A 23,929-nucleotide genomic window follows, 5' to 3' on the forward strand; every position below is an offset into this window, starting at 1 on the left:
TACAAGCCTTTCTCCCCATCTTCTGCAGGGTTTCCTAAGCTTGGTCTAATGTTTAGCTGTGGGTCCGCCTCTGCTACCATAAATTTATACGTATAAATAAAATTTTAAATTTAAATTCTTAAGAAATTGTTTTAAAAGACAGGGTGGGGCATGACTCAACCCCTCAAAGACACAGCCACACATCCATGATCTAGTTCCTCCAGTAACACCTCACCAAAACTTCCTGCCAGCTGGAGATGATGAGCCTATGGTGGACAGTTCGTATTCAAACCCCAACACCAACACCCAAAATTAGACCATCTTGGTCAAACACTATAAACTTTTCTTAACAAGAAACAGGTGTTCTCCTAAATAGCTTTTGCACAAGGAAAACTCATACGAAAGAGCCTGACTGTATACAGTTGAATCACACAGAAGAATTCGGACTTTATTTCTTATACAACGTACACAAGCTGGAAAGAGGGACAGAAAAATACACTGAACATGTTGGATAGCTCAAAGGGAAACAGCCAGTACACTACCCCAGGAGTACTTCCATGAATTTATCACCTCGAGGTGCTACAACCCACTATCACAGACTGGTTGACTTACAGAGAAATGAGGTTCTCACAGTTCCTCCAAAGGCTGGAAATCCAACATCAGGGTATCACACTGGTCAGTGGTAAGGGCCTTTTCTTAGTTTGCAGATGGCCGTCTGTGTTCTCACACGGTATAGAAAGAGATCAAGCCCTCTGGTGTCTCTGATCAATACACTTATCAAAAAGGCCCATCCACACCATGACTTCATTAGTCTCATTTCCAAATATCACACTGAGGAGTTAGAGCTTCAACATATGAGTTTTGGGGTAACACAAATGTTCAAGCCATAAAAAAAGTTACTTTTCGTACAACAACTAGCAATATTACATGAAAATGCTGTTTATTTATATAAATATAGACAATTTATGTTCAAATAAAAAGGTAAAAAATAACTTCTCCCTGCTCTGAAGTTCCCCATTCTCCAGTCTCTCCTGCCCACCCAACCCCGAGCCTGTCTTAATCACACTAAATTTTCCCAGTGCATCTTGGCATCCACGGAGTCAGTGTGCTACTGGCTGCAGCACACCACTGCCAACACTACTTTAACACTTCTCTGTTCTCATCCCAACACATTTCTGTCAGGAGAAGAGGAACCCTGTTTCCTGTTTCGTTTTTGGTTTTTCGAGACTAGGTTTCTCTGTGTAGCTTTGGAGCCTGTCCTGGAACTAGCTCTGTAGACCAGGCTGGGCCTCAAACTCACAGAGATCCGCCTGCCTCTGCCTCCTGAGTGCTGGGATTAAAGGTGTGTACTACCACAGCCCAGCTGTTTCCTGGTTTGCCTGTTAGTCTTTACATACAGTTCTGAGAACAGACTCAACACTCCATTCTCCTGGGACCTCAACTTGGGCTCAAAGCACCATCTAGAGAAAGATGGACTCACAGTTCCATTTGATTGTATAAATCCAGTGAACTGTCCTCAGAACTACACTGGAAATAAAACAGCAACTGAAAAACCCTGGGCCAATATCCTGAGCGTACCTCAGCTGATCTCAGATCTTCAGTTCAAAATCCGCCAACTACTTCTGTGCTTTGGCTTTCAAGGGGAGGATATCATAAAATGGCCCCAAAGACACAAAACATTTTATAGGCAGATAGCTCCCTCCCTCCGATTAATGATTTCTGATGTAGGATTTTTCAGCATTGTGATGGCACGGAAGCAATATCCATTAGGCTAGAAATTGTGGTCTTTTGCTAGGCTGAAGATGAGCAATAAGCAGTATGATTGCTCTCGAGATGCTGGGCAGCAGGATCAGCTGAGAACAACTGGACTCCACGTTATACTGCGCTGCTAAACAATCACATTTGGTAGGGTAGCTATGCTAAATACAGTTCTGTTTTAAATGTTTCAACTTATGGTGAGTTTATCAGGACATACATCGTAAGTCGAGAACACTCACGCACATTCTCCATGCCTCTGAACTTTTCTTTGACATCCTTTCCAGCTTTTGTAGTTAGCAGCAACGTCAGAACTTTTCCTCTGAATGTGTGCTCTGATGTCGAATCAGAGATGAGCTCCGACTATACGCCTTACCACATTTGCTACATTCATACGGTTTCTCCAGAGAATGACTTCTCTGATGCCGTATAAGGTCCGAGCCGCTACTGAAGGCCTTCCCACACTCGTTACATTCGTAGGGCTTCTCCCCAGTGTGACTTCTTTCGTGCAGAATGAGGGATATGCGCTGAGTAAAGGACTTCTTGCATGTCTTGCATGCGTAGGGCTTCTCTCCAGTGTGAATTCTCTCATGCTGGGCGAGATGAGCGCTCTGGCTGAAGGCTTTCCCACACTGGTCACATTCATAAGGTCTGTCTTCACTGTGGATTCTCTTATGCCGGGTCAGAGATATCCGGTGGCTGAATGCTTTCCCACATTCTTCACACTGATAGGGCTTTTCTCCAGTGTGGATTCTTTGATGTTCAGTAAGAAATGACTGGCGGCCAAAAACTTTGCTACATTTATTGCATTTGAAAGGCTTCTCTTCTGAATGAATGTTCAGATGGACTTTAAGGTTTTTAATGCCACAAAACATCTTTCCACATTCCTTGCATTCGATGAGTTTCTTTTTCCTTTTATGAATCTTCTGGTGTTGAATAAGGGATGAATAGCGATGGCAGACCTTCTCACATTTATTGCACTTAAACAGCTTCTCCCCGTTATGAGTTCTCAGGTGCAGAATAAGGGTCGAAAGGCGTCTGAAGTCTTTCTGACACTTATCACATTTGTAGGGTTTCCCTGAAGTGTGAATTCTCTGGTGAAGCATTAAGGGTGAGATCCTACTGAAGGACTTCCCACATTTCCTACATGTAAAAGGATGCTCTAAATGCCAAGGTCTCTGCTGGGGACTCCGGTGTAAGGCCTTCCCTTTTCCATGAGTTTTCTTTCCGGTACAAATTCTTTTATTTACAAGGACTGTCTTCTTTTTGAAGCCTCTCCCATATTTACTACACTTTTGTATTTTCTTTCTACTGTGAATTTTCTTATGAAGTATAAAGGATGACATTCGGCTGAAGGCTTTCCCGCATTTTCTGCACTGGTGAATACTCTCAACCATGTGATTATTATGGGGTACACTGAGATGTGGGCATGAACCTGGAGCCTTCTCATGGTTAAAATTTTCCTTTCGATTATGAATTCTCCTATGTATCAGAAGAGTTAATTTTTTATGAAAATGTTCCCCACATTTATCACATTCGTAGCTTTTCTCCCGACTGTGAACTCTCTGATGAAGAATGAGGGATAAGATCTGTCTGAAAACTTGTCTACAGTTACTGCATCCGTAAGACCTCTCTCCAGTGTGAAAGGCTTGATGAAGTTTAAAAGACAGACTTCGAAAAAAGGTTTTTCCACAATTATTACACTTTAAAGATTTCTTGCCTGAATGTCCTTTCTTGGGCTTTCTTACAAATGAATTTTTGTTTTGTTTTGTCTTCCCGGTGGTGACCTTTTGTTGTGAAGAAACTGGTTTCTGATGAATACTTTGCACAGATTTGTTACATTGACTTGGTGGTAACTTCTTGGTCTCACACTTAGACGCTGATTCTGAAATACACCAGGAAGTTAGAATTAGTTTCCTGTGCTGAAGAAAAAGGAGTCGTTATAATTAGTGGTTATAACAGCACAATGCTAAGAGGAGAGAACAATGTGTCTTTCTCCAGACCCCACTACTGTACTAAGTCTTGTGCTGACTACTTTTGTCTGTTTTCTGAGACAGGGTTTCTCATGTAACAGTCTTGGCTGTCCTGAAACTCACTTTGTGACCAGGTTGGCCTCAAATTTTAGAGATTTCTTTATTAATGGCCTTCTTGCTTTGTGGTGATTACTTTGAATCATCAGTGTGACACAATCCAGAACCCCCGGAAGAAGAACATCTGAGAATGTCGTAATTACCTTTGCCTACCGTGGGCAGCACCATCCCTGGGTTTGGGTTCCACACAGAATAAAAAGAAGGAAGCCAGCTGTGCAATGCATGCATTAACGCATTTCTCAGCTCTTAGCTGTGGACCTAAAGCAGCTAGTTGCTTGGACTGTAACCTAGAACTGCGAACCAATAAACCCTTTCTCTCCTAAGATGCTGTTTTCTGGGTATTAATCACAGCAACTGGAAACAGACATAGGACGGGGCTTTCCAGAAATATTTAGTAACTGGAATTCAGGAAACATTGAAGTTTGAAAGAGAATAAATCACTTTTATATATGTAATATATTTTATAACATATACATTTAACTCCATAGACTGTTTATTAGTTAAATGTATTTCACTATGTGAAATTCATAAAAGGGAATTAAAAGGCGTGGTTACTTGGGATTAAAAGTGGAAATAGAAATTAACTGTAAATGAGTAAGAGATGTTACCCGTGTGATGAAAACATCTAAAACTGGATTATGGTAACATCAAACTTGGTAAAGTTATGAAAAATTGGATTATACTCATAGTGAATACCTCTATAAAGTTATAAATCCTAAAAGCACATTCTTGAATACCGAACCCTGAGAACACGAATGTACTAACAGTCACTTGGAAAGGACACGCTCCCACCTGTTGAGCGGCCTGTAGGCTGTGTGATGTGCTCCAAGTTTGCTAGTTTTTGTGAGGTGTCACCTATGCGGGATGGGCCTTGGTGATGCAGCTGGCTCTGAGTCATATGTCTGCTCCTGTAAGTAACCCCTGACCCACAGTCCTGTAAGGAACCCCAAAAAAACTCAGTGGTTCACCAAACTGGACTTTGGTGGTATCCATACTTTGATCTATGTGGGGTCCCTATTTGGGGTGAGTAGGTGTGTATGTTGTCTCCCCATGAAAAGCTTTGTCACACAATACACTCTGGGGTGGGCTTCTGATGACGTAGCCGTCTTTGAGTCATTTCTGCAAATAACCTCAACAAAACACCCTGGTCCTGGTCCATCAAGTTGGACTTTGGTGGTATCCTTATGTTGATCTGTCATTGGTTCCCTGGCTGGGGTGAGTAAATGTTTGTCTCCCTCTCCCAGCAAACTGTTAGGTAACAGCGGGTGACGTTCCACAGGGTGATGTCCTGGGCTACATAAGAGATGGCTCAGTGGTTAAGAGCACTGACTGCTCTTACAGAGGTCGTGAGTTCAATTCCCAGCAACCACATGATGGCTCACAACCATCTATAATGAGATCTGGTGCCCTCTTCTGGTGTGTGGGTACACATGGAAGCAGAATGTTGTATACATAATAAGTAAATAAATCCTTTAAAAAAAGGGTTATGTTTGTGTACATAGCGCGCACATGTGTGTGTGTGTGTATATATATATATATATATATATATATATATATATATACATGTATATGTCAGATATTCATGTTTACTTTAAAAGAAAACACTCAATAAGCACAACCATCCTTAATTTAACTTCTTGGCTCTCATAGCTGTCTCAAGTTGCTGTCTGTGACTTCTCTGTGATGAACTCAAAATACAAACCAAAATTAACCCTTTTGTGGTTGTTTGAATGAGAATGACCCCAGAAGGTTCATATATTTGAATGCTTAGCCACCAGTTAGTGAGACTGGGACAAGGACGCATGGCCATGAGGAGTTGGTGACGCCTTTCTGGTAGAGGTACAGGCTGTGAGGTTTCCAGAGCCCACAGGAGGCTCAGATTTTTCTCTGCCTGATGCCTGCAGATCTAGATGGAAAGCCCTCAGCTACTGCTCCAGTTCAATGCCTGTTTGCTGTCTGCCCCGCTGGTGAGGGACTAGACTGGCCCTCTGAAACTGTGGGCAAGCCTCCAGTTAGAGGCTTTCTTTAATGGGTTTCCTTGCTCATGGCGTCTCCTCACAGCAATGGAGCAGTGGCTTCCACTTATGTGCTTCTCTCAGAGCATTTTACCACAGCTGATGGACAGTAATTAGGAGGGGAGGCGAGCTACACTATATTACAGCATCACACATCATCACAAATAGCCCCGGCCCTATGCAGCATACAGACTAGGGCCGCTTTACCTTTCTCAAGTCTGGACAGTCAGGAGCAGTGAAGCACATGCTACTCCATGAATGCTGGGAAAAGTTCTGTGATCCTGCAGCTGTTTAATATCTGGTAATAACTATCACAACTACTAACAGGAGAACAGGATGCCAGAATTACACTCTGGTGTGTGTAAAAGGAGGAATTAGGAAAAGTAACAGAAGGGCTGGAGAGATGGCTCAGCAGTTAAGAGCATTGGCTGCTCTTCCAGAGGTCCTGAGTTCAATTCCCAGCAACTACATGGTGGCTCACGGTCATCTATCTGTAATGAACCCCTTGGTTCTTCCACAGATCCTAAGCAAGGTATTTCGCCTGGGTCTTAATCCTCATTTGTCAAATGGGGATGACAAAGATTTCCACAATCATTGGAGAGGATAGAAGAGATAATGAACTTGCAGGCCTTGGCACAGAACCTGGACCTAGCAAGCGCTCCATAAACTGATTGCTATCGATTTACTGAGAACATCTTTATTTTCTCAGGCACTGCTGACTAAGTCAAGGCCTTGTACACTCTAGGCAAGTGCTCTGCCACTGAGCTATCTCCAGTCCCCTCAGGAAAGAAAAAGGTGCGCCATCCTTTTTCTAGGCTAGTGAAAATGAACGTTGAACTGCCATTATGCTGCAGTTCTGTAGATGGCGCTCATTTGCTAACTCTCCTTGCTGGTTAGACTCGGCTCTGACCCATCACTGCGGTGGTTCTCAGCCTGTGGGTCTCAACCCCTCTGGGGGCCAAATGACCCCCTCACAGGGGACACATATTAGATATCAGATATTTACATTAGGATTCATCACAGTATCAAAATCACAGTTATGAAGCAGCAATCAAATGATTGTACAGCTGGGGTAACCACCACATGAGGAGCTGTATTAAAGGGTGGCAGTGTTAGCAAGGCTGACAAATACTGTAGTGCAGTAAAAGGAAAAACACTAAACTGTCAAAGGGACTAGTCAAGGAGCTGAGACCCAGAGGCGTGGGGTACAGGTTTTTGGGAGTCACGGGGGTTGTGCTCACTCCTCCAGCAACTAGGACAGCAGCTGAGAATCCATCCCTAGAAAGGCTGCTGGGATCCATCCCTAGAGAGGCTGCTGGGGATCCATCCCTAGAGAGGCTGCTGGGATCCATCCCTAGAGAGGCAGCTGGGGATCCATCCCTAGAGAGGCAGCTGGGGATCCATCCCTAGAGAGGCAGCTGGGATCCAGCCCTAGAGAGGCAGCTGGGGATCCATCCCTAGAGAGGCAGCTGGGATCCATCCCTAGAGAGGCTGCTGGGGATCCAGTCCTAGAGAGGCTTCTGGGATCCAGCCCTAGAGAGGCAGCTGGGGATCCAGCCCTAGAGAGGCAGCTGGGATCCAGCCCTAGAGAGGCTGCTGGGATCCAGCCCTAGAGAGGCAGCTGGGATCCAGCCCTAGAGAGGCAGCTGGGATCCAGCCCTAGAGAGGCAGCTGGGGATCCATCCCTAGAGAGGCAGCTGGGATCCAGCCCTAGAGAGGCTGCTGGGATCCAGCCCTAGAGAGGCAGCTGGGACCCAGCCCTAGAGAGGCAGCTGGGGATCCATCCCTAGAGAGGCAGCTGGGGAATCCAGCCCTAGAGAGGCAGCTGGGGATCCATCCCTAGAGAGGCTGCTGGGGATCCATCCCTAGAGAGGCATCTGGGATCCATCCCTAGAGAGGCTGCTGGGGATCCAGCCCTAGAGAGGCAGCTGGGACCCAGCCCTAGAGAGGCAGCTGGGACCCAGCCCTAGAGAGGCTGCTGCAGATGGTGGTTTCCTGGCAACTCTGCAACAGGAAAGCAACTCAGAGATCTCTAGAGAATAACCCTTGAATCTAGTCACACTTCTAAGTGGTGTGGGACAGTTCTATATTCTGTCAATTATGTTTTAAATAAACACTGATTGGCCGATAGCCAGGCAGGAAGTATAGGCGGGAAAACCAGACAGGAAGTAGAGGTGGGGCAGAGAGAACAGGAGTATTCTGGGAAGAAGGAAGCTTCCACCCCTCACCCCACAGTCCTGCCCAGACCATGGAAGAAGCAGGATGTGACCTACCCCGCTGAAAAAGGTACTGAGCCATGTTGCTAGCATATACTAGAATAATGGGCTAACATAAGTTATAATAGCTAATACAAAGCCTGAGCTAATGGGCCAATCAGTTTATCATTAATATAGACTCTGTGTGAATTTCTTTGGGACTTACCAGCTGTGGGAACTGGGCAGGACTGGAGGGGCCCACAAGCAGGCCCTCATGTTATACTTCTATGACTCAAAACAACAAAGGGGGGAAAAACTAAAATGAACAACTTACATAACTGTACTCCTATTAATAAGAAATTAGAATCCAAATGGAAACGAAATACAACATGACAAAAGCAAACTATACAAACTGTGCACAGCCATGACCATCACTTTTGTAAAAATTACTTATCGACAACTAGATAGCCTTAGTTGTTAACTTTTGCTTTTTCTGAACCTTATGTAACATGGCTAAATTTCATCTGTGACTTAAAACAGCATTATGTCATATAAAAAAATTTCTTCTCATGTCAAGATGAAGATGGAAAATGAAGATAGGACCTTCCATTTACATTGTGCCGACATCTACTCTAAAAAAAAAATAGTAGTAGCTGTCCCCATTCCCCAGAGTCCTTGACTTTTGAGCCATAAACTCTTGAGCAAGATTATAGTACAAGACATAAACTCCCCCCAGGGGAACAGGGCTCAAACCCAATCAGAAAGTATCTGGTTACCTTCATAACCTTCCTGGCACCGCTGTACCAGCAGCTACACCTTGCCTGACAGGTTGGTATTGCTCTGGCTTCTTTGTATTACATAACTTCCTGGGGTTTGGACATGAAAACATTCCCCAGAAGGGCTTGTGTATTGAAGACTTTGGTCCTTAGTTGGTGGGTCTAATCGCTAACAGGGGATTAGACAATAAGGACCCATATGCTTTCAGTGGTAGATTAATCCCTTGAGAGATTCCTAATATGCTGGCATTATTGAGAGGTGGTAGAGAGTAAGAAGAGTTGCACCTAGCTGAGCGGTGGTGCGCACGCCTTTAATCCCAGCACTCAGAAGGCAGAGGCAGGCGGATCTCTGTGAGTTCCAGGCCAGCCTGGTCTACAAGAGCTAGTTCCAGGACAGGCCCCAAATCTACAGAGAAACCCTGTCTTAAAAAACAAAGAAACAAATAAACAAAAAAAGTTGGACCTAGGTGGAGGAAGTAGGTTACAGAAGGTGTGTCTGGAAAAGATACACCTTGTCCCCAGACCCCTCCTGGCAATCATGTGACTGAACCATCCTTGCTCCATATTCCCACCACTATGCCTCCCCTTGGGCCTAAACACAATAGATCCAGTCCACCCTGCACTGAACCTTTCAAAATCATGAACCAAATTAAACTTCTCTTTATGCTGCACTCAGTATCTGTTAGTGACTGAGAAGTGATAAAACACACTTAGACGCTCTCAGTGGCCTTTCTCCCTGGTTTGTACCTAGCTCAAAGACTCAAACTAAATGATGTCTACCTGGGACAGCCAAAGAGGAATCTATCTGCCGAGGGAAGTCACTGACTAGCAGCCAAAATGAAATGTTACAGAAGAGATGAACATTTTGGTTTTGTTTTGTTTTGTTTGGGAGACGGGGTTTTGCTGTGTAATAGCACTGCTGTCCTGGAACTCCCTCTATAGACCAGGCTGGCCTCAAACTCACAGAGATCCGCCTGCCTCTGCCTCCCGAGTCCTGGGATTAAAGGCGTGTGCCACCACGCCTGGCACGATGAACACTTTTTAAGAAATAACAGAATCATTCAAATCTGAGCATTATCAAGAGTGTTGTCACCAGAGACCAGCCGATACCTCTTCTGATCACAAATGAGAAAGCACAGACATGGGGTGTCAGAGGCAAGGGGGATGAAGACCTGAATTTCTGGGTACAAAGGCAGACTGAGCTCTGATTCTGGGTCTATCAAGTCACAGGACCTCTCTGGATGGCAGTGCCCCATTCACTTATGATGTCACGGTACTAATTCCACCTACCACAGCCTGCTGGGAGGAAATGACCTCAAAGCGTACCTGACACCAAGCAGAGACTAAATGAACATTTGTTATTCTCGCCCTAAGGTTTTATACCTGAGCTCTTTGCACAGGCCTGAGGCTTTGCCATGAGTAGTGGCAAGCTCTCAGGTAACATCTCAAAGAAGAAGCGCCCTCGTGACTGTTGAATACAGATACGAGGCACACACCACTATGAAGTAAAGTTTATTAGGAAAGTCTCGAGATCACAATCAGACCTCAAGGCCTGAAGAGTGTGGGATAGTAAATGGTTCAGTGTATGTGAGAACCAAACATCATTTGGGGTCTTAAATGGAAGAAGAGGTTTTACCTGGAGAGGATCTCTTTTCAAGTGAGAGTAGGAGACAGGGAGAGAAGATGGGAGGAGGGAGAGCACTCACACAATGAAAGCCTCCGAGACAAGAACCATGAGATGTGTGGCTGGGAGGAGGCCAGAGGGGCCTCTTCAGAGAAGTACCCAGAGCAATCTTTAGAGAACTCTCTCAAACCCAGAAAATATCTGACTTTTATAATATTTCAAGGAGTAGCAGAAAGTTTTATATCACAGGATTTACGTTGTATATCTGATGAAAAGCATGGAAGGTTCCTGGCACTGGCTAAGACATACTTTAGACGCTACAAAGACCACAGCACAGAATGGCTCCTTAACTCTCTGCCCTAGGGAGGGGTTCAAGCTGGAGCTGAGTTTCTTCAGGTGGTAGAGGCTGGCCTCTTAAGAGTGACCACTGCCTTAAAGGGACAGGCACTTGTTCTAACAACTATCCCAGGCAGAATGCCCACTTCTCTACTAGGATACCTGGTAAAGGCTTTGGAACCCAATCAGGTTTTGGGGTTGAAGCCCTCAGGCGGGGATTAGTGTCCCTTATAGTGTTCCCTCACCCTTCCGGCCCTATGACGATACAATAAGAAGGAAGTCAGTTGTCACCAGATACTACTTCTACTACAGTCTTCCTCTTAGAATTACCAACTCTCAGGACCGTGTATGACATATTCTGTGGTTTACAGACAGCCCAGTAAATGTACTACTCGTGTATCCTTCTGCAACTTGAAGGATAAGACCTAGGCCTTGGTCCTCAGCCACTCACCAGGGCCCCGGCGCCGTCTTGATGGCTCCACCATCCATGGTGCTTTCCCTTTCTCCAACAAGGTGATGATATTTGGCCTCCGGCAGGCAAGACCTGGACACGGGACAAATAAGGGAAGTGGTCATTACGTGGGCACCACTGAAATAGGAGCCATGCCCTGTGTCAATAAAATGTGGGTTTGTCATCACAATGGAAATACACTGAATGTGAGCGGTAGCTAAGAGTAGAGGTAGGGTAGGGAAGAAGGTGAAGAGATGGCTCAGCAGTTAAGAGCACTGCCTGCTCTTCCAAAGGTCCTGAGTTCAATTCCTAGCAACCACAATGTGGCTCACAGCCATCTTTAATGAGATCTGGTGCCCTCTTGAGGAAGAGACCTGGTCAGTCGTCCTCATCAACTTAGACCATGAAATCCAATATGGACAAGTTCCATAGAACCTCCATATATGGGCTGCCCATGCATGCTTCAGCATTGTCAGGGCATAAATTTCATTTATTTCATTTCAGGGAAGAAGGTAGATATGGTGATTTCTAGGGTCTCTCATATCCTAATGATAGCAAGTGCATAGGGGAGCTTTTCAGGTTGGGCCAGAGAAATCAACAAACCAACAGTGATTCAAGCTTGGACCTCCATCCAGTCCCCTAACCTCACAAGAGGCTAGTGAGAGACTGACCAATCAAACCGATGCAATGAGGTCTTTATAAGCCCAAAGCAGGAGTTCAGAGAGCACAGAGGCCGCTGAACATGTGGGGAGCAGCATTCCTAGAGAAGGCATTCTGCACTCTTTCCCCTGAATCTCTCCTGATTCCCCTTTTCTTTCTTTCTAATATTTAGTTATTTTATGTATATGAGTGACCTGTCTTGACACACATCAGAAGAGGGAATCAGATCCCATTATAATTAATCTTTGGCTCTGACACTAACTCAGGTAAGTAGTGTCAGAATTGCAAAGTCTGTCCAATATCTAAGTAAGAATTGTTTGGTGCTGGAATAACCTCCACCCCTCTGGTGTCAGACTATTCTGTGCTGGAGGTTAAATGTGAGAGATGGCTTAAATGTTATAAAGAGAAGAGGAAAACTGAGTTATATACAATAGCGTTTAAACTAACTGTGGTGGTTTACATGAAAATGGCCCCCATAGCCCTTTGGAAGTGTCACTATTAGGAGGTGTGGACTTGTTGGAGGAAGTGTGTCACTGGGGAAGGGGCTTTGAGGTTTCAGATGCCCACGACATGCCAGTGGCACTCTCTCTCTTCCTGCTGCCTGCCCACCCAGATGTAGAACTCTAAGCTACCTCTCCAGCCACCATGTTTCCCGTCATGATGATAATGGACTAAACCTCTGAACTCTCAGTCAGCCCCAATTAAATGCTTTTCTTTCTAAGAGTTGCCGGGGTCATGGTGTCTCTTTACAGCAATTGAAGCCCTAAGACACTAACTCTACAGAATAAATTACTTTTCTGAACATAGGGTCAAATGCTCTTGGGACAAGGTTGTAAGTGATCATCCTTCAGCTCACTCTAAACTGCCACCATTCTGTGACCCATTGTTATGCTGTGCCTCCACTCAAGGCTTTGAGGCCAAAAGTGTACAAAAGCAATAAATAAGCACTGGAGAGATGGCTCAGTGGTTATAAGCACTGGCTGCTTATCCAGATGTCCCAGGTTCAATCCCCAGCACCCACATGGCAGTACACAACTGTAACTCCAGGACCCAATACCCTCACACAGACATACATGCAGGCAAAATGTCAATGGACATAAAATAAAAATAAACAACTAATTTTAAAAAGGATTAAAGAAGCAAATAATGTAGTTATATACAATAATTTCTTTTTTTAGGATCGCTGAATTTCTTTTTTGTTTTATGGTTTATTTAGCTTTATTTTATGTACATTGGTGTGAAGGTGTCAGATCCCCTGGAACTGGATTTTCAGACAGTTGTGAGCTGCCATGTGGGCACTGGGATTTGAACCCAGGTCCTCGGGAAGAGCAGTCAGTGCTCTTAACCGCTGAGCCATCTCTCCAGCCCCTATACAATAATTTCTATACAAGAAATTAACTTTCACATATGCACATGCACACACACACAACCAAAAAACAGCAACTTGGACCCATTAAGGATTTAAAAAGTGAAAGAATTTGATCTTACATGGCCCCAAGCTCTGCAATCTAAACATCCCCTTTGCCAGATTTGCCAGTCAGAGTTTTTGGGTTTGAATAAAAATGCCCCTTAATAGATCCATAGGGAAAGGCACTATTAGGTGTGGAGGAAATGTGTCACTGGGGATGGGGGGTAGGCTTTGAGGTTTCAGATGTTCAAGTCAGACCTAGGAGATCTGATGCCTTCTTCTGGCCTCCACGGGCATCAGGCAGGCACATGGTGTACATACATACAAACATGCAGGCAAAACACTCGTACACATAAAATAAAATATACAAATTATAAGAAAGTGTGGTTTATAAATGACCCACCAATTCCATTCATAAATTTATAGCCAAGAGAAATAAAAATATACACCCCCAATCCTGTTCATGAAGCTAGGTAGTGGTGGTGCATGACTTTAATCTGGGAGGCAGAGGCAGGAGGATCTCTGTGAGCTCAAGGCCAGCCTGGTCTACAGAGTGAGTTCCAGGGCAGCCAGAGCTGTTACACAGAGAAACCTTGTCTTGAAAAACAAAAAACAAAAAAATCCAAAAACCTGTTCATGACTGCCCACATCAGCAATTCATTAAAAGTACAACAACCCAAATACCCACCTGTTAATAAAAGATAAATGAAACAAAGACGTCTAGCCAGACAATGTAATTACTCAGTAATGAACCAGAACAAAGTACTGATATGTGCTGAAACAGGGGTGAACCTCAAACATTATGCTAAGAGAGAAAAGGCTGTGTGTTTATGATCCCATTTGCACACAAGGCTCAGACTGGCAAATCCAAAGAGACAGATGAGAGCTAGGGATTGCCCACTCTCGAGGGCTACATGGGCACTGGAAATGAATTGCTCTTGATCACAGGGTTTCTTTGGAGAGTAATGAAAACTCTAAAGTCCTAAAATTGACCATGGTAACTGATGTCTAATTCTGTGATTACAGTAAAAATCAACCAACTGTATAATTTAGATGGAGACCTAGGCAGACACACACATACACACACAGAGTCATTAAAAAGAGATGCATACAACTTCAGTGGCTTCCCTTTTCCTGAGCAGACCGACTGACACATGCCCTTCACAGGTAGGTTATGGATTACTGAAAGGGTGAGAGAGGGGAGCATGACACCTTACCAAGAGAGACCAGATTCTGATAGTTCTCCAACATGACATCTTCGTACAAATCCTTCTGAGTGGGACTCAGCCATTCCCATTCCTCCCGTGAGAAGTAGATGGCTATGTCCCCAAACGTCACCGATGCCTGAAATGAATAAAGTTATGTCTGTTCAACCATGAGCTTCAAAATCCCTTCTGCAGGAGCCACCTTAGGGTTGGCAAGAGACTTGAACCTAGAGTGGCTCCCATGAGCCCAAGGCAATGTCCCCAGTTAGTTCCTTGGGCAGCTGAGAATAAGGAACCTGAAATGACCCTATCCTACAGCAATACTGATGAATATCTTGCGTATCACCATAGAACCTTCATCTGGTGATGGATGGAGATAGAGACAGAGGCCCACACTGGAGCACTGGACTGAGCTCCCAAGGTCCCAATGAGGAGCGGAGGGAGGAAGAGGATGAGCGGGGAAGTCAGGACGAGGGGTGCACCCACCCACTGAGACAGTGTGGCTGATCTGTTGGAAGCTCACCAAGGCCAGCTGGACTATGACTGAAAAAGCATGGGATAAAACCAGACTCTCTGAACATGGCGAGCAGTGAAGGCTGATGAGAAGCCAAGGACAATGGCACTGGGTTTTGATCCTACTTCATGTTCTGGCTTTGTGGGAGCCTGGCCAGTTTGGATGTTCACCTTCCTATGTAGTGATATGGCCGGCGGGGCTGCGTCCCCAACACCCCAGCCGCCTGCTCGGCTAGCTTATGCCCTGAAATAATTACACAGACACTGTATTCATTTAAACACTGCTTGGCTCATTTCTACCTAGCCTCTTCTAGGCTAACTCTCACACCTGGACTAGCCCATTTCTTATCATCTGTATAGCACCGGTCTTACCGGGAAGATTCTAGCCTAAGTCCATCCTGGGTCGGAGCTTCATAGCGTGCATCTTCCCTGAGCAGGGAGCATGTCGTCTATCTGAGGCGTCTGCTCCAGAGAGGAGAGCTGTCGAGTCTGAGCTCACTTCCTCTTCCTCCTAGCGTTTTGTTCTGTTTACTCCTCCCACCTATCTCCTAACCAATGAGAGCCAAGCAGTTTCCTTTTATTTAACCAATGACCTTCCTCCATCATTCCTAGACATGGAAGGAGGGGGGAGGACCTTGGACTTTCCACAGGGCAGGGAACCCTGGCTGCTCTTTGGACTGGAGAGGGAGGGGGGAGAGGAGTGGGGGGAGGGGAAGAGGGGTGGGAGGAGGGGGAGGGAAATGGGAGGCTGGGAGGAGGCTGAAACTTTTTTTCCCTTTTCTCAATAAAATAAAAAAAAATTAAAAAAATTAAAAAAAAATCCCTTCTGCAAAAGATAAGATCTCCTGAGTAAATTGGGAACATAGGGACCATGGTAGAGGGTAGAAGGAGAGGGTAAGAGAAGGGAGGGGAGTGGAGAAAAATATATAGTTCAATAAAAACAATAAAAAAATTAGAAAAAAGTTCCCTCTGCGTGGTAGAGAAAATAGCAAATACGTGAGACACGTCATGACAGGAGCTCTGCGACCAAAGAGGCAGAGGTACGAAATAAATTTAATTATGCTGCATGCATTCAAAATCAGAGGACGGGGACTGGAGAGATGGCTCAGCAGTTAAGAGCACTGGCTATTCTTCCTGAGTTTAATTCCCAGCAACCACATGGTGGCTCACAACCATCTATAATGAGATCTGGCACCCTTTCCTCGCCTGCCAGCAAGCAGAACGCTGTATACATATAAATGAATAACTCTTTACAAAAATAATAAATAAAATAACAGAGAAATTTGGTTTTTCTGGTTTTTATAGTTAAGGCATTTTTTTCTCTAAGTATCTGGTTCACTCGGTATTCACCCCTAGTGGTTGTGAACCATTGCCAAGAGGATCATAGCAATGCTACAAATGGGGAGCCTAGAGAGATGAGGTAAACTATTGCAGTTCACACATTTACTAAATCAAGGGTGCAATCACATAGTCTGGCTCCTTCAAAATAAACAAACCCAAACACTCTTTAATCAGGTTATCACTGGCTCATGGCAGCAAAGGAAGATGTGCGTGTGTCTGGGGATGTATGCACATGCTCACTTGTGTGTACGCATGTGTGAGGGTGCACATATGCTCATGTACACGGAGAACAGAGGCCGGCAATCAGCATCTTCCTCAGCTTCTCTCCACCTTGCTTTTCAAAGCAGGGCCTCTCACTGAACCTGGCGCTCACCAGTTCTGACAGTGGTCAGACAGTGAGCCCCATCTCTCTACCTCCCCAGCTGTGGGATTACAGATGCACACTGTTCAATCTGGCCTTTATGTGTGTCCTTGGAGAGGCAGGGGGTGTGCCACGGTGCAGGTGGGTCTCTGAGGACAACAGGGCAAGTCGGTTCTCTCTGTCCACAATGTGGGTCCTGAGAATCAACCTCGGGTGACCCTTACCTGCTGAGCCATCTCGCTGGCCAGCACCTTGCTTTTTAAGTCTGGATCCTGATTGAATGGCAAGCACTTGCTGTCGTCCTCCTCAGCTCCGGAAACCCTTACACAGACTACCTAGGTCTTGCTCTGGGTTGCTTGACTACTGCTCCCATGAAAATAGGGGAGGGGAGGAATGTACAAAATGTAAAAATGAACCGAATTTTGTTAATACAAACATACCCAAGAGAATCTAAGCCCCTAATGAAAATACAGTTAGTCAACAATTTGATTTTGGTTCTGGGAAACCAAAGCAGAAGACCCAGCCACTCCGTGTTGTGGCTGAACCCTGACCAAGTCAGAAATGACAGGGAATGTATTTTGATGTATAGTTATTGGAGCAGCGAGAGAGAACAGGCACATGTAACTGAGGGAAATGTGTTTTGTTAGTGTGAGACGGGGCCTCACGTATCCAAGGCTAGCCTGGACTCACTATGTAGCCAAAGATGACTCCATCTTCCTGTCTCTATCCCCTGAGTACTGAATTACAGGCATGCTCCGCCTCACTCTATTTGTGGGAGGGGTGCAGGGGATCGAGCTCAGGGTTTATGCATCCTAGTCAAGCAATCTGAGCAACGTCCCCAGACAGGGTTTCTCTGTGTAGCCCTGGCTGTCCTGGAACTCTGTAAACCAGGCTGGCCTTGAACTCACAGAGATCCATGTGACTCTGCCTTTGAGTGCTGGGGTTAAAGGCATGCGCCACCACTGCCCGGCTGGAAATTATAGAAACTGCCCTTGAGTTGCTGTGACGCTCATCTGGTCATCTCCAGTGGTGAAGCAGGTCAGTCAAAAGACTTGTGCACCCCACTTTCTCGTTTCCAAATTATACTCCTCATTCTTGTACCTTAACCAGGCACACTTCTTCCATGTGAGTATTGGTTTTACAAGGAACAACAAAGTGATACAACTGGATTAATCTGGCACATACGCACCTACCCCTTTGGCTGAGTGGGTCCCACCTGGGTACTCATCCCCAGCTAAAGAAACTACAGAGCTCTCATATTCTTTCTGGGGAGGGCAACGCTGAGTCCTGCAGAGCCCCTGCGGATGCTGAATGGACCATGAACGGTCTATTGTGAACACAGAGGAAAGGAAATGGGACCCACAGCAGCTTTCTGAGTGCTGGTTACTTCTCAGGTCCCATCTCCATAGAAACGGAGGACCACCAGGTGCCGCATCCATCTCCCACAGGCAGGAAATCTCCAGAAAGCAAACAAATGGGCCACATCTTATAGACAGAATGGAGCACACGGGAGGGGTCACCACTCACCTTGGACTTTGATTTCCCTCGTGCTGCAGGCATCCTTTCCCCCCGACTTTGATGATCCACATTCAGAGGCTGAGGCAGAGTGCTGGCAGAAAAGAGAGATCACGAAGCTCAACGGCTTTGGAGTGAACCCGAAGTTCCCAGTCCCCAGTCCCCTCTCCATAGGCAAAGGTGGGAACAAGTCTGTCCGTCTGTCCATCCATCGTGAGTGTGTGTGTGTCCCATTCTTAGGGTGTGTATGTGTGTGTGTGGTTTGTGTGTATATGTGTATCCCCTCTTAGGGTGTGTATGTGTGGTGGTTTGTGTGTGTGCATGTGTGTGTATGTGTATCCCCCTCTTAGGGTGTGTATGTGGTGGTTTGTGTGTATGTGTTTGTGTGTCCCACTCTTAGGTTGTGTATGTGTGTGGTGGTTTGTGTATGTGTGTGTATGTGTGTGTGTCCTGCTCTCAGGATTGGGAAGGGGCAAGGAGGAAATCACACAACACTCGGCCTCTACAATCACAGCAGGCTCCTGATCAGGACACAGATGAAGACTATGCAGACACCCAGCCCTTCTTCTGACTGGTGGCTGCTGGTGCCAGGCCCTGCCATGAGAGTTAAAGCAGGAAGGTACGTGCTCCCATGTACCATTTGTTCAGGCAAGGAAAACAAGTCCACACAGCACGTAGTGACTTAGGTCAAGAGCAGGGATCCTGACTGTTCTGTTCACTGCCCTACTCAGAGCTACTACACCCAGAGAAGCTGCCTAACAAAAAGCAGGTGCTGGGGCTGGTGGCTCAGCTGCGAGAGAGGTACGGACCAGCAGGCATTTAGCCTTGGGCTCCACAGCTGCAGTAACAGGAACTGGGCGTGACAGCGCATACATACCCTGGGGGGTGAAATGAGGACCAGGATAGGGGACCTGAGTGACGTGGTAGTCAGGAAAGGCCTCTCCGAGGAGGCAACAGTGAGCTGAGGTCTGAATGTGGTGAACATGTGAGCCACAGGGCACAAGGTAGAGCCAAGGTACTGTGCTAGACAGGCTTGACGTCTAGAGGGATAGAAGGCTGTGTGCTAAGGCAGAGTGAGGTGAGAAAGGCTGGTGGAACCAGATCGCGAAGGTGGCGGTGAGCGGTTTCTGTGATAAGATATTACTAGGGGAAAGGTGAGAGGAGCTGAGCAGAGAGACTAACCAGACTCTGTAACAAAATTTGGAGGTGGCAGCATTGCATATAAACTGCTTTGGTGGGCTGGAGAGATGGCTCAGCGGTTAAGAGCATTGCCTGCTCTTACAAAGGTCCTGAGTTCAATTCCCAGCAACCACATGGTGGCTCACAACCATCTGTAATGAGGTCTGGTGCCCTCTTCTGGCCTGCAGGCATACAAGCAGACAGAATATTCTATACATAATAAATAAATATTAAAAAAAACCACTTCTTTAAACTGCTTTGGTAGCCATAGAGAAAGCAAGACTGGTATTGGATTAATTACAATAAAACTCACATATATATATTTGCACTAACTTGGTGTAACCATTTTTCCAAGGCAAGGTTTATGAAATGTAAGCAGAGTAATGTAAGCACAATTTTTATCTGCAATGAAAATTGGTTTAGATGTATTAGTACATATCTACAATGAAAATTGCTATAGATGCACTAAGGCAAACAAGTTGTAACTAATATTAATAATAAATTTATGTCTTTTTAAAAATGTGGCTACTGGAATATTTAAGTTTATATGCCTCTTATGTTTTCAGACAGTGCTCCATATATTACATACGATACATTATTGCACTGTTCTTTTTTATTCAGAACTCTTATTATTTCCTCAACTATATAATTACTTCCTTTGCAGTGCTGCAGACTGGAACTAGAGCCTTGTGCATGCTAGGCAAGCGCTCCAGGACTAAGCTCTATCCACAGCAGAGCGCTGGCTCATCACTGTTTACTTAGTTAAAATCACAAACCCACACACAAGTGCACGCTCCGTGTAGGCTCAAGAGCAGGGATCTTGACTGGGATGTGGATGCTGCTCAGGAGGGCGAGGACTTGCCTAGCACGCAAAAAAAAAAACTGTTTCCAGCACCACATGAACTGGGTGTGGTGGCAGCTTCCCAGCACTGGGAGGTAGAGGCAACACTTCCTGGGCTACACAGCAAGCTGGAGCCAGCCTTGGACTCATGAGACCCTGTCTCAAACACAAGAGGAGCAGAGACTCCACACCTGTGGACTGACCGCTAATCCATCCTGAATATGCTTGTGTGTGCTGACAGAAGTGGGATTCCATCTCCCCGTGCTGACAGGACACTGTAAAGAGACAGCAGGGCGAACACTCCCTCATCCCACAGCCTCTAAAACGTGTGCCTTCCCAGAGAGCAGAAACAGGGACAAACTAATCCCCTACTGGGAAAGCAGGAAATCTGGAGAAAAAGAAAATAGTCTAACTCTTTACTGAATAGTAACGTGTCCCACATCCTTAAAAAAAAAATGGAGTCACTTGAAAATAAGTTTAGGTCTGATGACAGTTTACCCCTAAACACCCTCAAAGAATGCCATCCTCACACCTGGTGCTATTAAGAGCAGACCTGTGCAGATCTTTATTTGTTTGTTTTTGCAACACTCTTTCTGTGATGTGTCTATGGAAGACACAGAAGGAGCTGAAACTGGAAGCATGAACACTTCCCTCTACAAACGGTGAAGGGAGGTAAGTGGAACGAAAGCTAGGCTTAGCTAAGTTTTGATGCTAAACAAGAATTTCAAGATGATCTATACTGTTTATGGGAAGCCATCTTCTCAGGAAGCTAGATTTATTATGCTTCTCTCTTTGTGGGACAGGCAATAGTTAAAGAGTAATAGTAATAATTACTGGTTGGATTATTTAAAAGATTAATAAATACTGAGTATGCATAAAGCTTTGAAACCATTAAACCTGAGGGCAATTTGTTACAGCAGCAACATTATCTTCTGTTCTTTCCTTTCAGGTTATAGACCCAATGAATGGTTGCTTCTTCTGTCAGTGATCAATGCTGAAAAAACATGGCTGGGATGAAATGAAGGGTTTGTTGATGATGCCTGAGGAGACTCAACAAGGTCACTCCAAAAGGGTTCTGTGACCATCCACCCAATGTGCTACTGGATAAAGGTGGCTGGCCCCAGGCCCTCTGCACCTACCCCCACCACCTCCATTTATCTCCCTCCAGATACCCTGATTAGGAAGACACACAACAGGTTCTGCAGGTCAGGGTAGGCTTCAGAACCATACTTGGGCAGACACCAAGAAGGCAAATGCTTGCCTAGAGGTAGAAGGGGTGGGGGATGCACCAGTGCTCGAATCAGAGAGACCAGAACATCTGCTGGAGGTGGAAGGCGGCCAAATTCCAAAGCAGACACAAATTCTTCTCGGATTCCGCACAATCCTACCTGGACACAGGTCAACAGCACAGCACAAAACCCGCACTCCCAGAACTACAACAAAGGCCAGACCCTACCTACACCGCACTCACTATGTCCCAGGCTGCACTCCGGGCCTTTCATTTGTTATTTATTCCTTTAGCCTCCCATCAACACTTTGACGGGCTGTTGTACAGAACCAAGTCTCATCCTTAACAGGTTCAGTTTCCCAGAGTAGCCATCACATCTCCTGCTCTAGAGGAGCCCGTTGCCACAGTAACAAATGAGATAAGGCACAATCAATCACACATTGGCACACATTCAACAAAGCCTCAGACATCTGGTGGCGCGCAGTATCTCTAGACTGTGATCAACAGCTTCCTCTCTCTCTCTCTCTCTCTCTCTCTCTCTCTCTCTCTCTCTCTCTCTCTCTCTATCTCTATCTCTATCTCTATCTCTCTCCCCCTCCTTTCCCCCCCCCTCACACACTCACGCTCTCGCACATGCACTGCTAGCGACAACAGAGACACTCAGAATTGTGTGCCCACGGCCCCTCCAGCCTGCGGGGGGGCTTCCTTTTCTCACCACGACGCCACAAATCAGGCACCTGTTCCTGGGCCTCACAGACCGCGCACCCCCAGACTGTGACAAACAGCCCCATCGGTCTGTCACACTCGCTCACGGGTACAACGGAGATGTTCACAACTGTGCTCCCAAATCCTTTTCGCACGCCACAGATTACGCAGTTGGCACACGCACCTGCTTCTTGAGGCCCACAGGCCTACTCAGTCTCCATTTCTCTTCTCCCCAACCCTTCCCTCCCTCCTCCCTCCCCGCCTCTCACACACAAACACACACACACACACAAACACATAAACACACGTGGAATCACCTGACGGATCCTCACACCGGGTCCACCCCACGGGCCATGCCAACCGTACACGGGGCTTTAGGAGTGCACCGAATCACCTCGGATCACGAGAGGAGTTCAAGAGTGATCGACCCACGCAGACCGGCCGCGCGCACACGCACACACACACACACACACACACACACACACACACGTCAGCAATCATTTCCACGGAAACCTCGCTCGCGGTCAGCCAGTCACCTCACCTGCCTCCCAGCTGTCCTCAGCCTCACAGCTGCGACAGAACTGCCAGCGACTGAGCCCCCGCGCCTGCGCACTCGCCGCCCGGACCCGCAGGGGTCCCCTTCCAGGGTTGTCCCTCCCTCCTTCCCGCGAGCAACACGTAGAGGAGTGTGGCCCCGCCCCCGGGGGCTACCCCGGGAGCGCGAAGCTACGCCCACGGACGCTCACGCAATCGGAGCCCGGGAGACAGAGCGAGGCCACACCCCTCACAAATTTGCACAGCGCGCGGGAGAGGCGCGCTCATCCGCGGACGCGCGTGCGCGTTCCCGCCTGGCTCCGGGTCGCGACCCTGCGGGGTGCGTCCATCCCGGGTGCTTCTCCTCGCAGCGCCCCACACCTAGGGCGCAGTGGGTCCCCACGCGTATCACGCCGCGCGCAGTCGCGAGCTCGCACCGGCCAGCCTCCGGCGTGACATGCCCAGCCCCTGAGGGAGGGGCGTTTCCGTCTCCGTGCCCGCCTGTTTGGAGACCTAGTGACCCGGGGCGTGGAGCGGGGGGCGGTGGTGGACGCGGAGAAGGAAGAGCGTCCCGCCCTGGAGTCCGGTTGAAGCTTCTCCTAGCCGAGCGCGGGAACTCCCGCACAGTTGACCATTGCTCAAGGCCTTACTCCCTCCCAAGCTGCGTACCTGAGATTTTTAGGAATTTCCGTAGAAATCCCACTTAAAGGGGAAAGCTCGTCCTAAGCCTCTTGAGAAACCCTAGTCATTTCTGGTTCTCTCTTATCAAATCATAACTCCCACCCAAGGCACTTCCGGAGCCACCCCACACCTCACCAAGGTGATCCTTGAGGACACTCTTGGCTCAGTGACTGGACAGACCCGACACCAGACCCTATAGCATCCCTTAGCGAGAACACAGCCATTGGTGTTCGCACAGGAGAAAGTGTGGCAGCCGCACGGTTCAACACATCCACACTTCGCGTGAACACACCAAGTGCCCAGAGGAAAGGAAGTGTCAAGACCGACAGCGGTGAGCATCAGCCGCGACATCTGAACGGTCACTGTGAGGAATACCGTTCTCGAATACTGTGATTTCATTTCACAGACGGGAAAACAGGTTCAAGCACCACGTCCCTCACCTGAGAACCCTGAACTGGATACTGGGCGGGCACGGGGGGGGGGGCACTTAAGTTCTACACAGCATTTCTCCAAAGAGGAAACCCAAGAATGGGGGTA

The 23,929-nt window shown here is 46.7% G+C and overlaps 1 protein-coding gene across 1 annotated transcript; it reads right to left on the reverse strand.

Annotated features, from left to right (window-relative positions):
* Positions 1–396: 396 nt before the first annotated feature.
* Znf667 (zinc finger protein 667) lies at positions 397–23,130 on the reverse strand. Its single transcript, XM_075992604.1, has 5 exons — positions 22,719–23,130; positions 18,237–18,318; positions 14,507–14,633; positions 11,222–11,314; positions 397–3,619 (listed from the first exon to the last, which is right to left on the reverse strand). The coding sequence occupies exons 2-5, from the start codon at positions 18,267–18,269 to the stop codon at positions 2,043–2,045; spliced, it is 1,830 nt and encodes a 609-aa protein (XP_075848719.1). The 5' UTR covers positions 18,270–18,318; positions 22,719–23,130; the 3' UTR covers positions 397–2,042.
* Positions 23,131–23,929: the final 799 nt, after the last annotated feature.

This window comes from Microtus pennsylvanicus, chromosome 1 (genome assembly GCF_037038515.1).
Source record: "Microtus pennsylvanicus isolate mMicPen1 chromosome 1, mMicPen1.hap1, whole genome shotgun sequence".
In the NCBI taxonomy this organism is placed as follows: Eukaryota; Metazoa; Chordata; class Mammalia; order Rodentia; family Cricetidae; genus Microtus; species Microtus pennsylvanicus.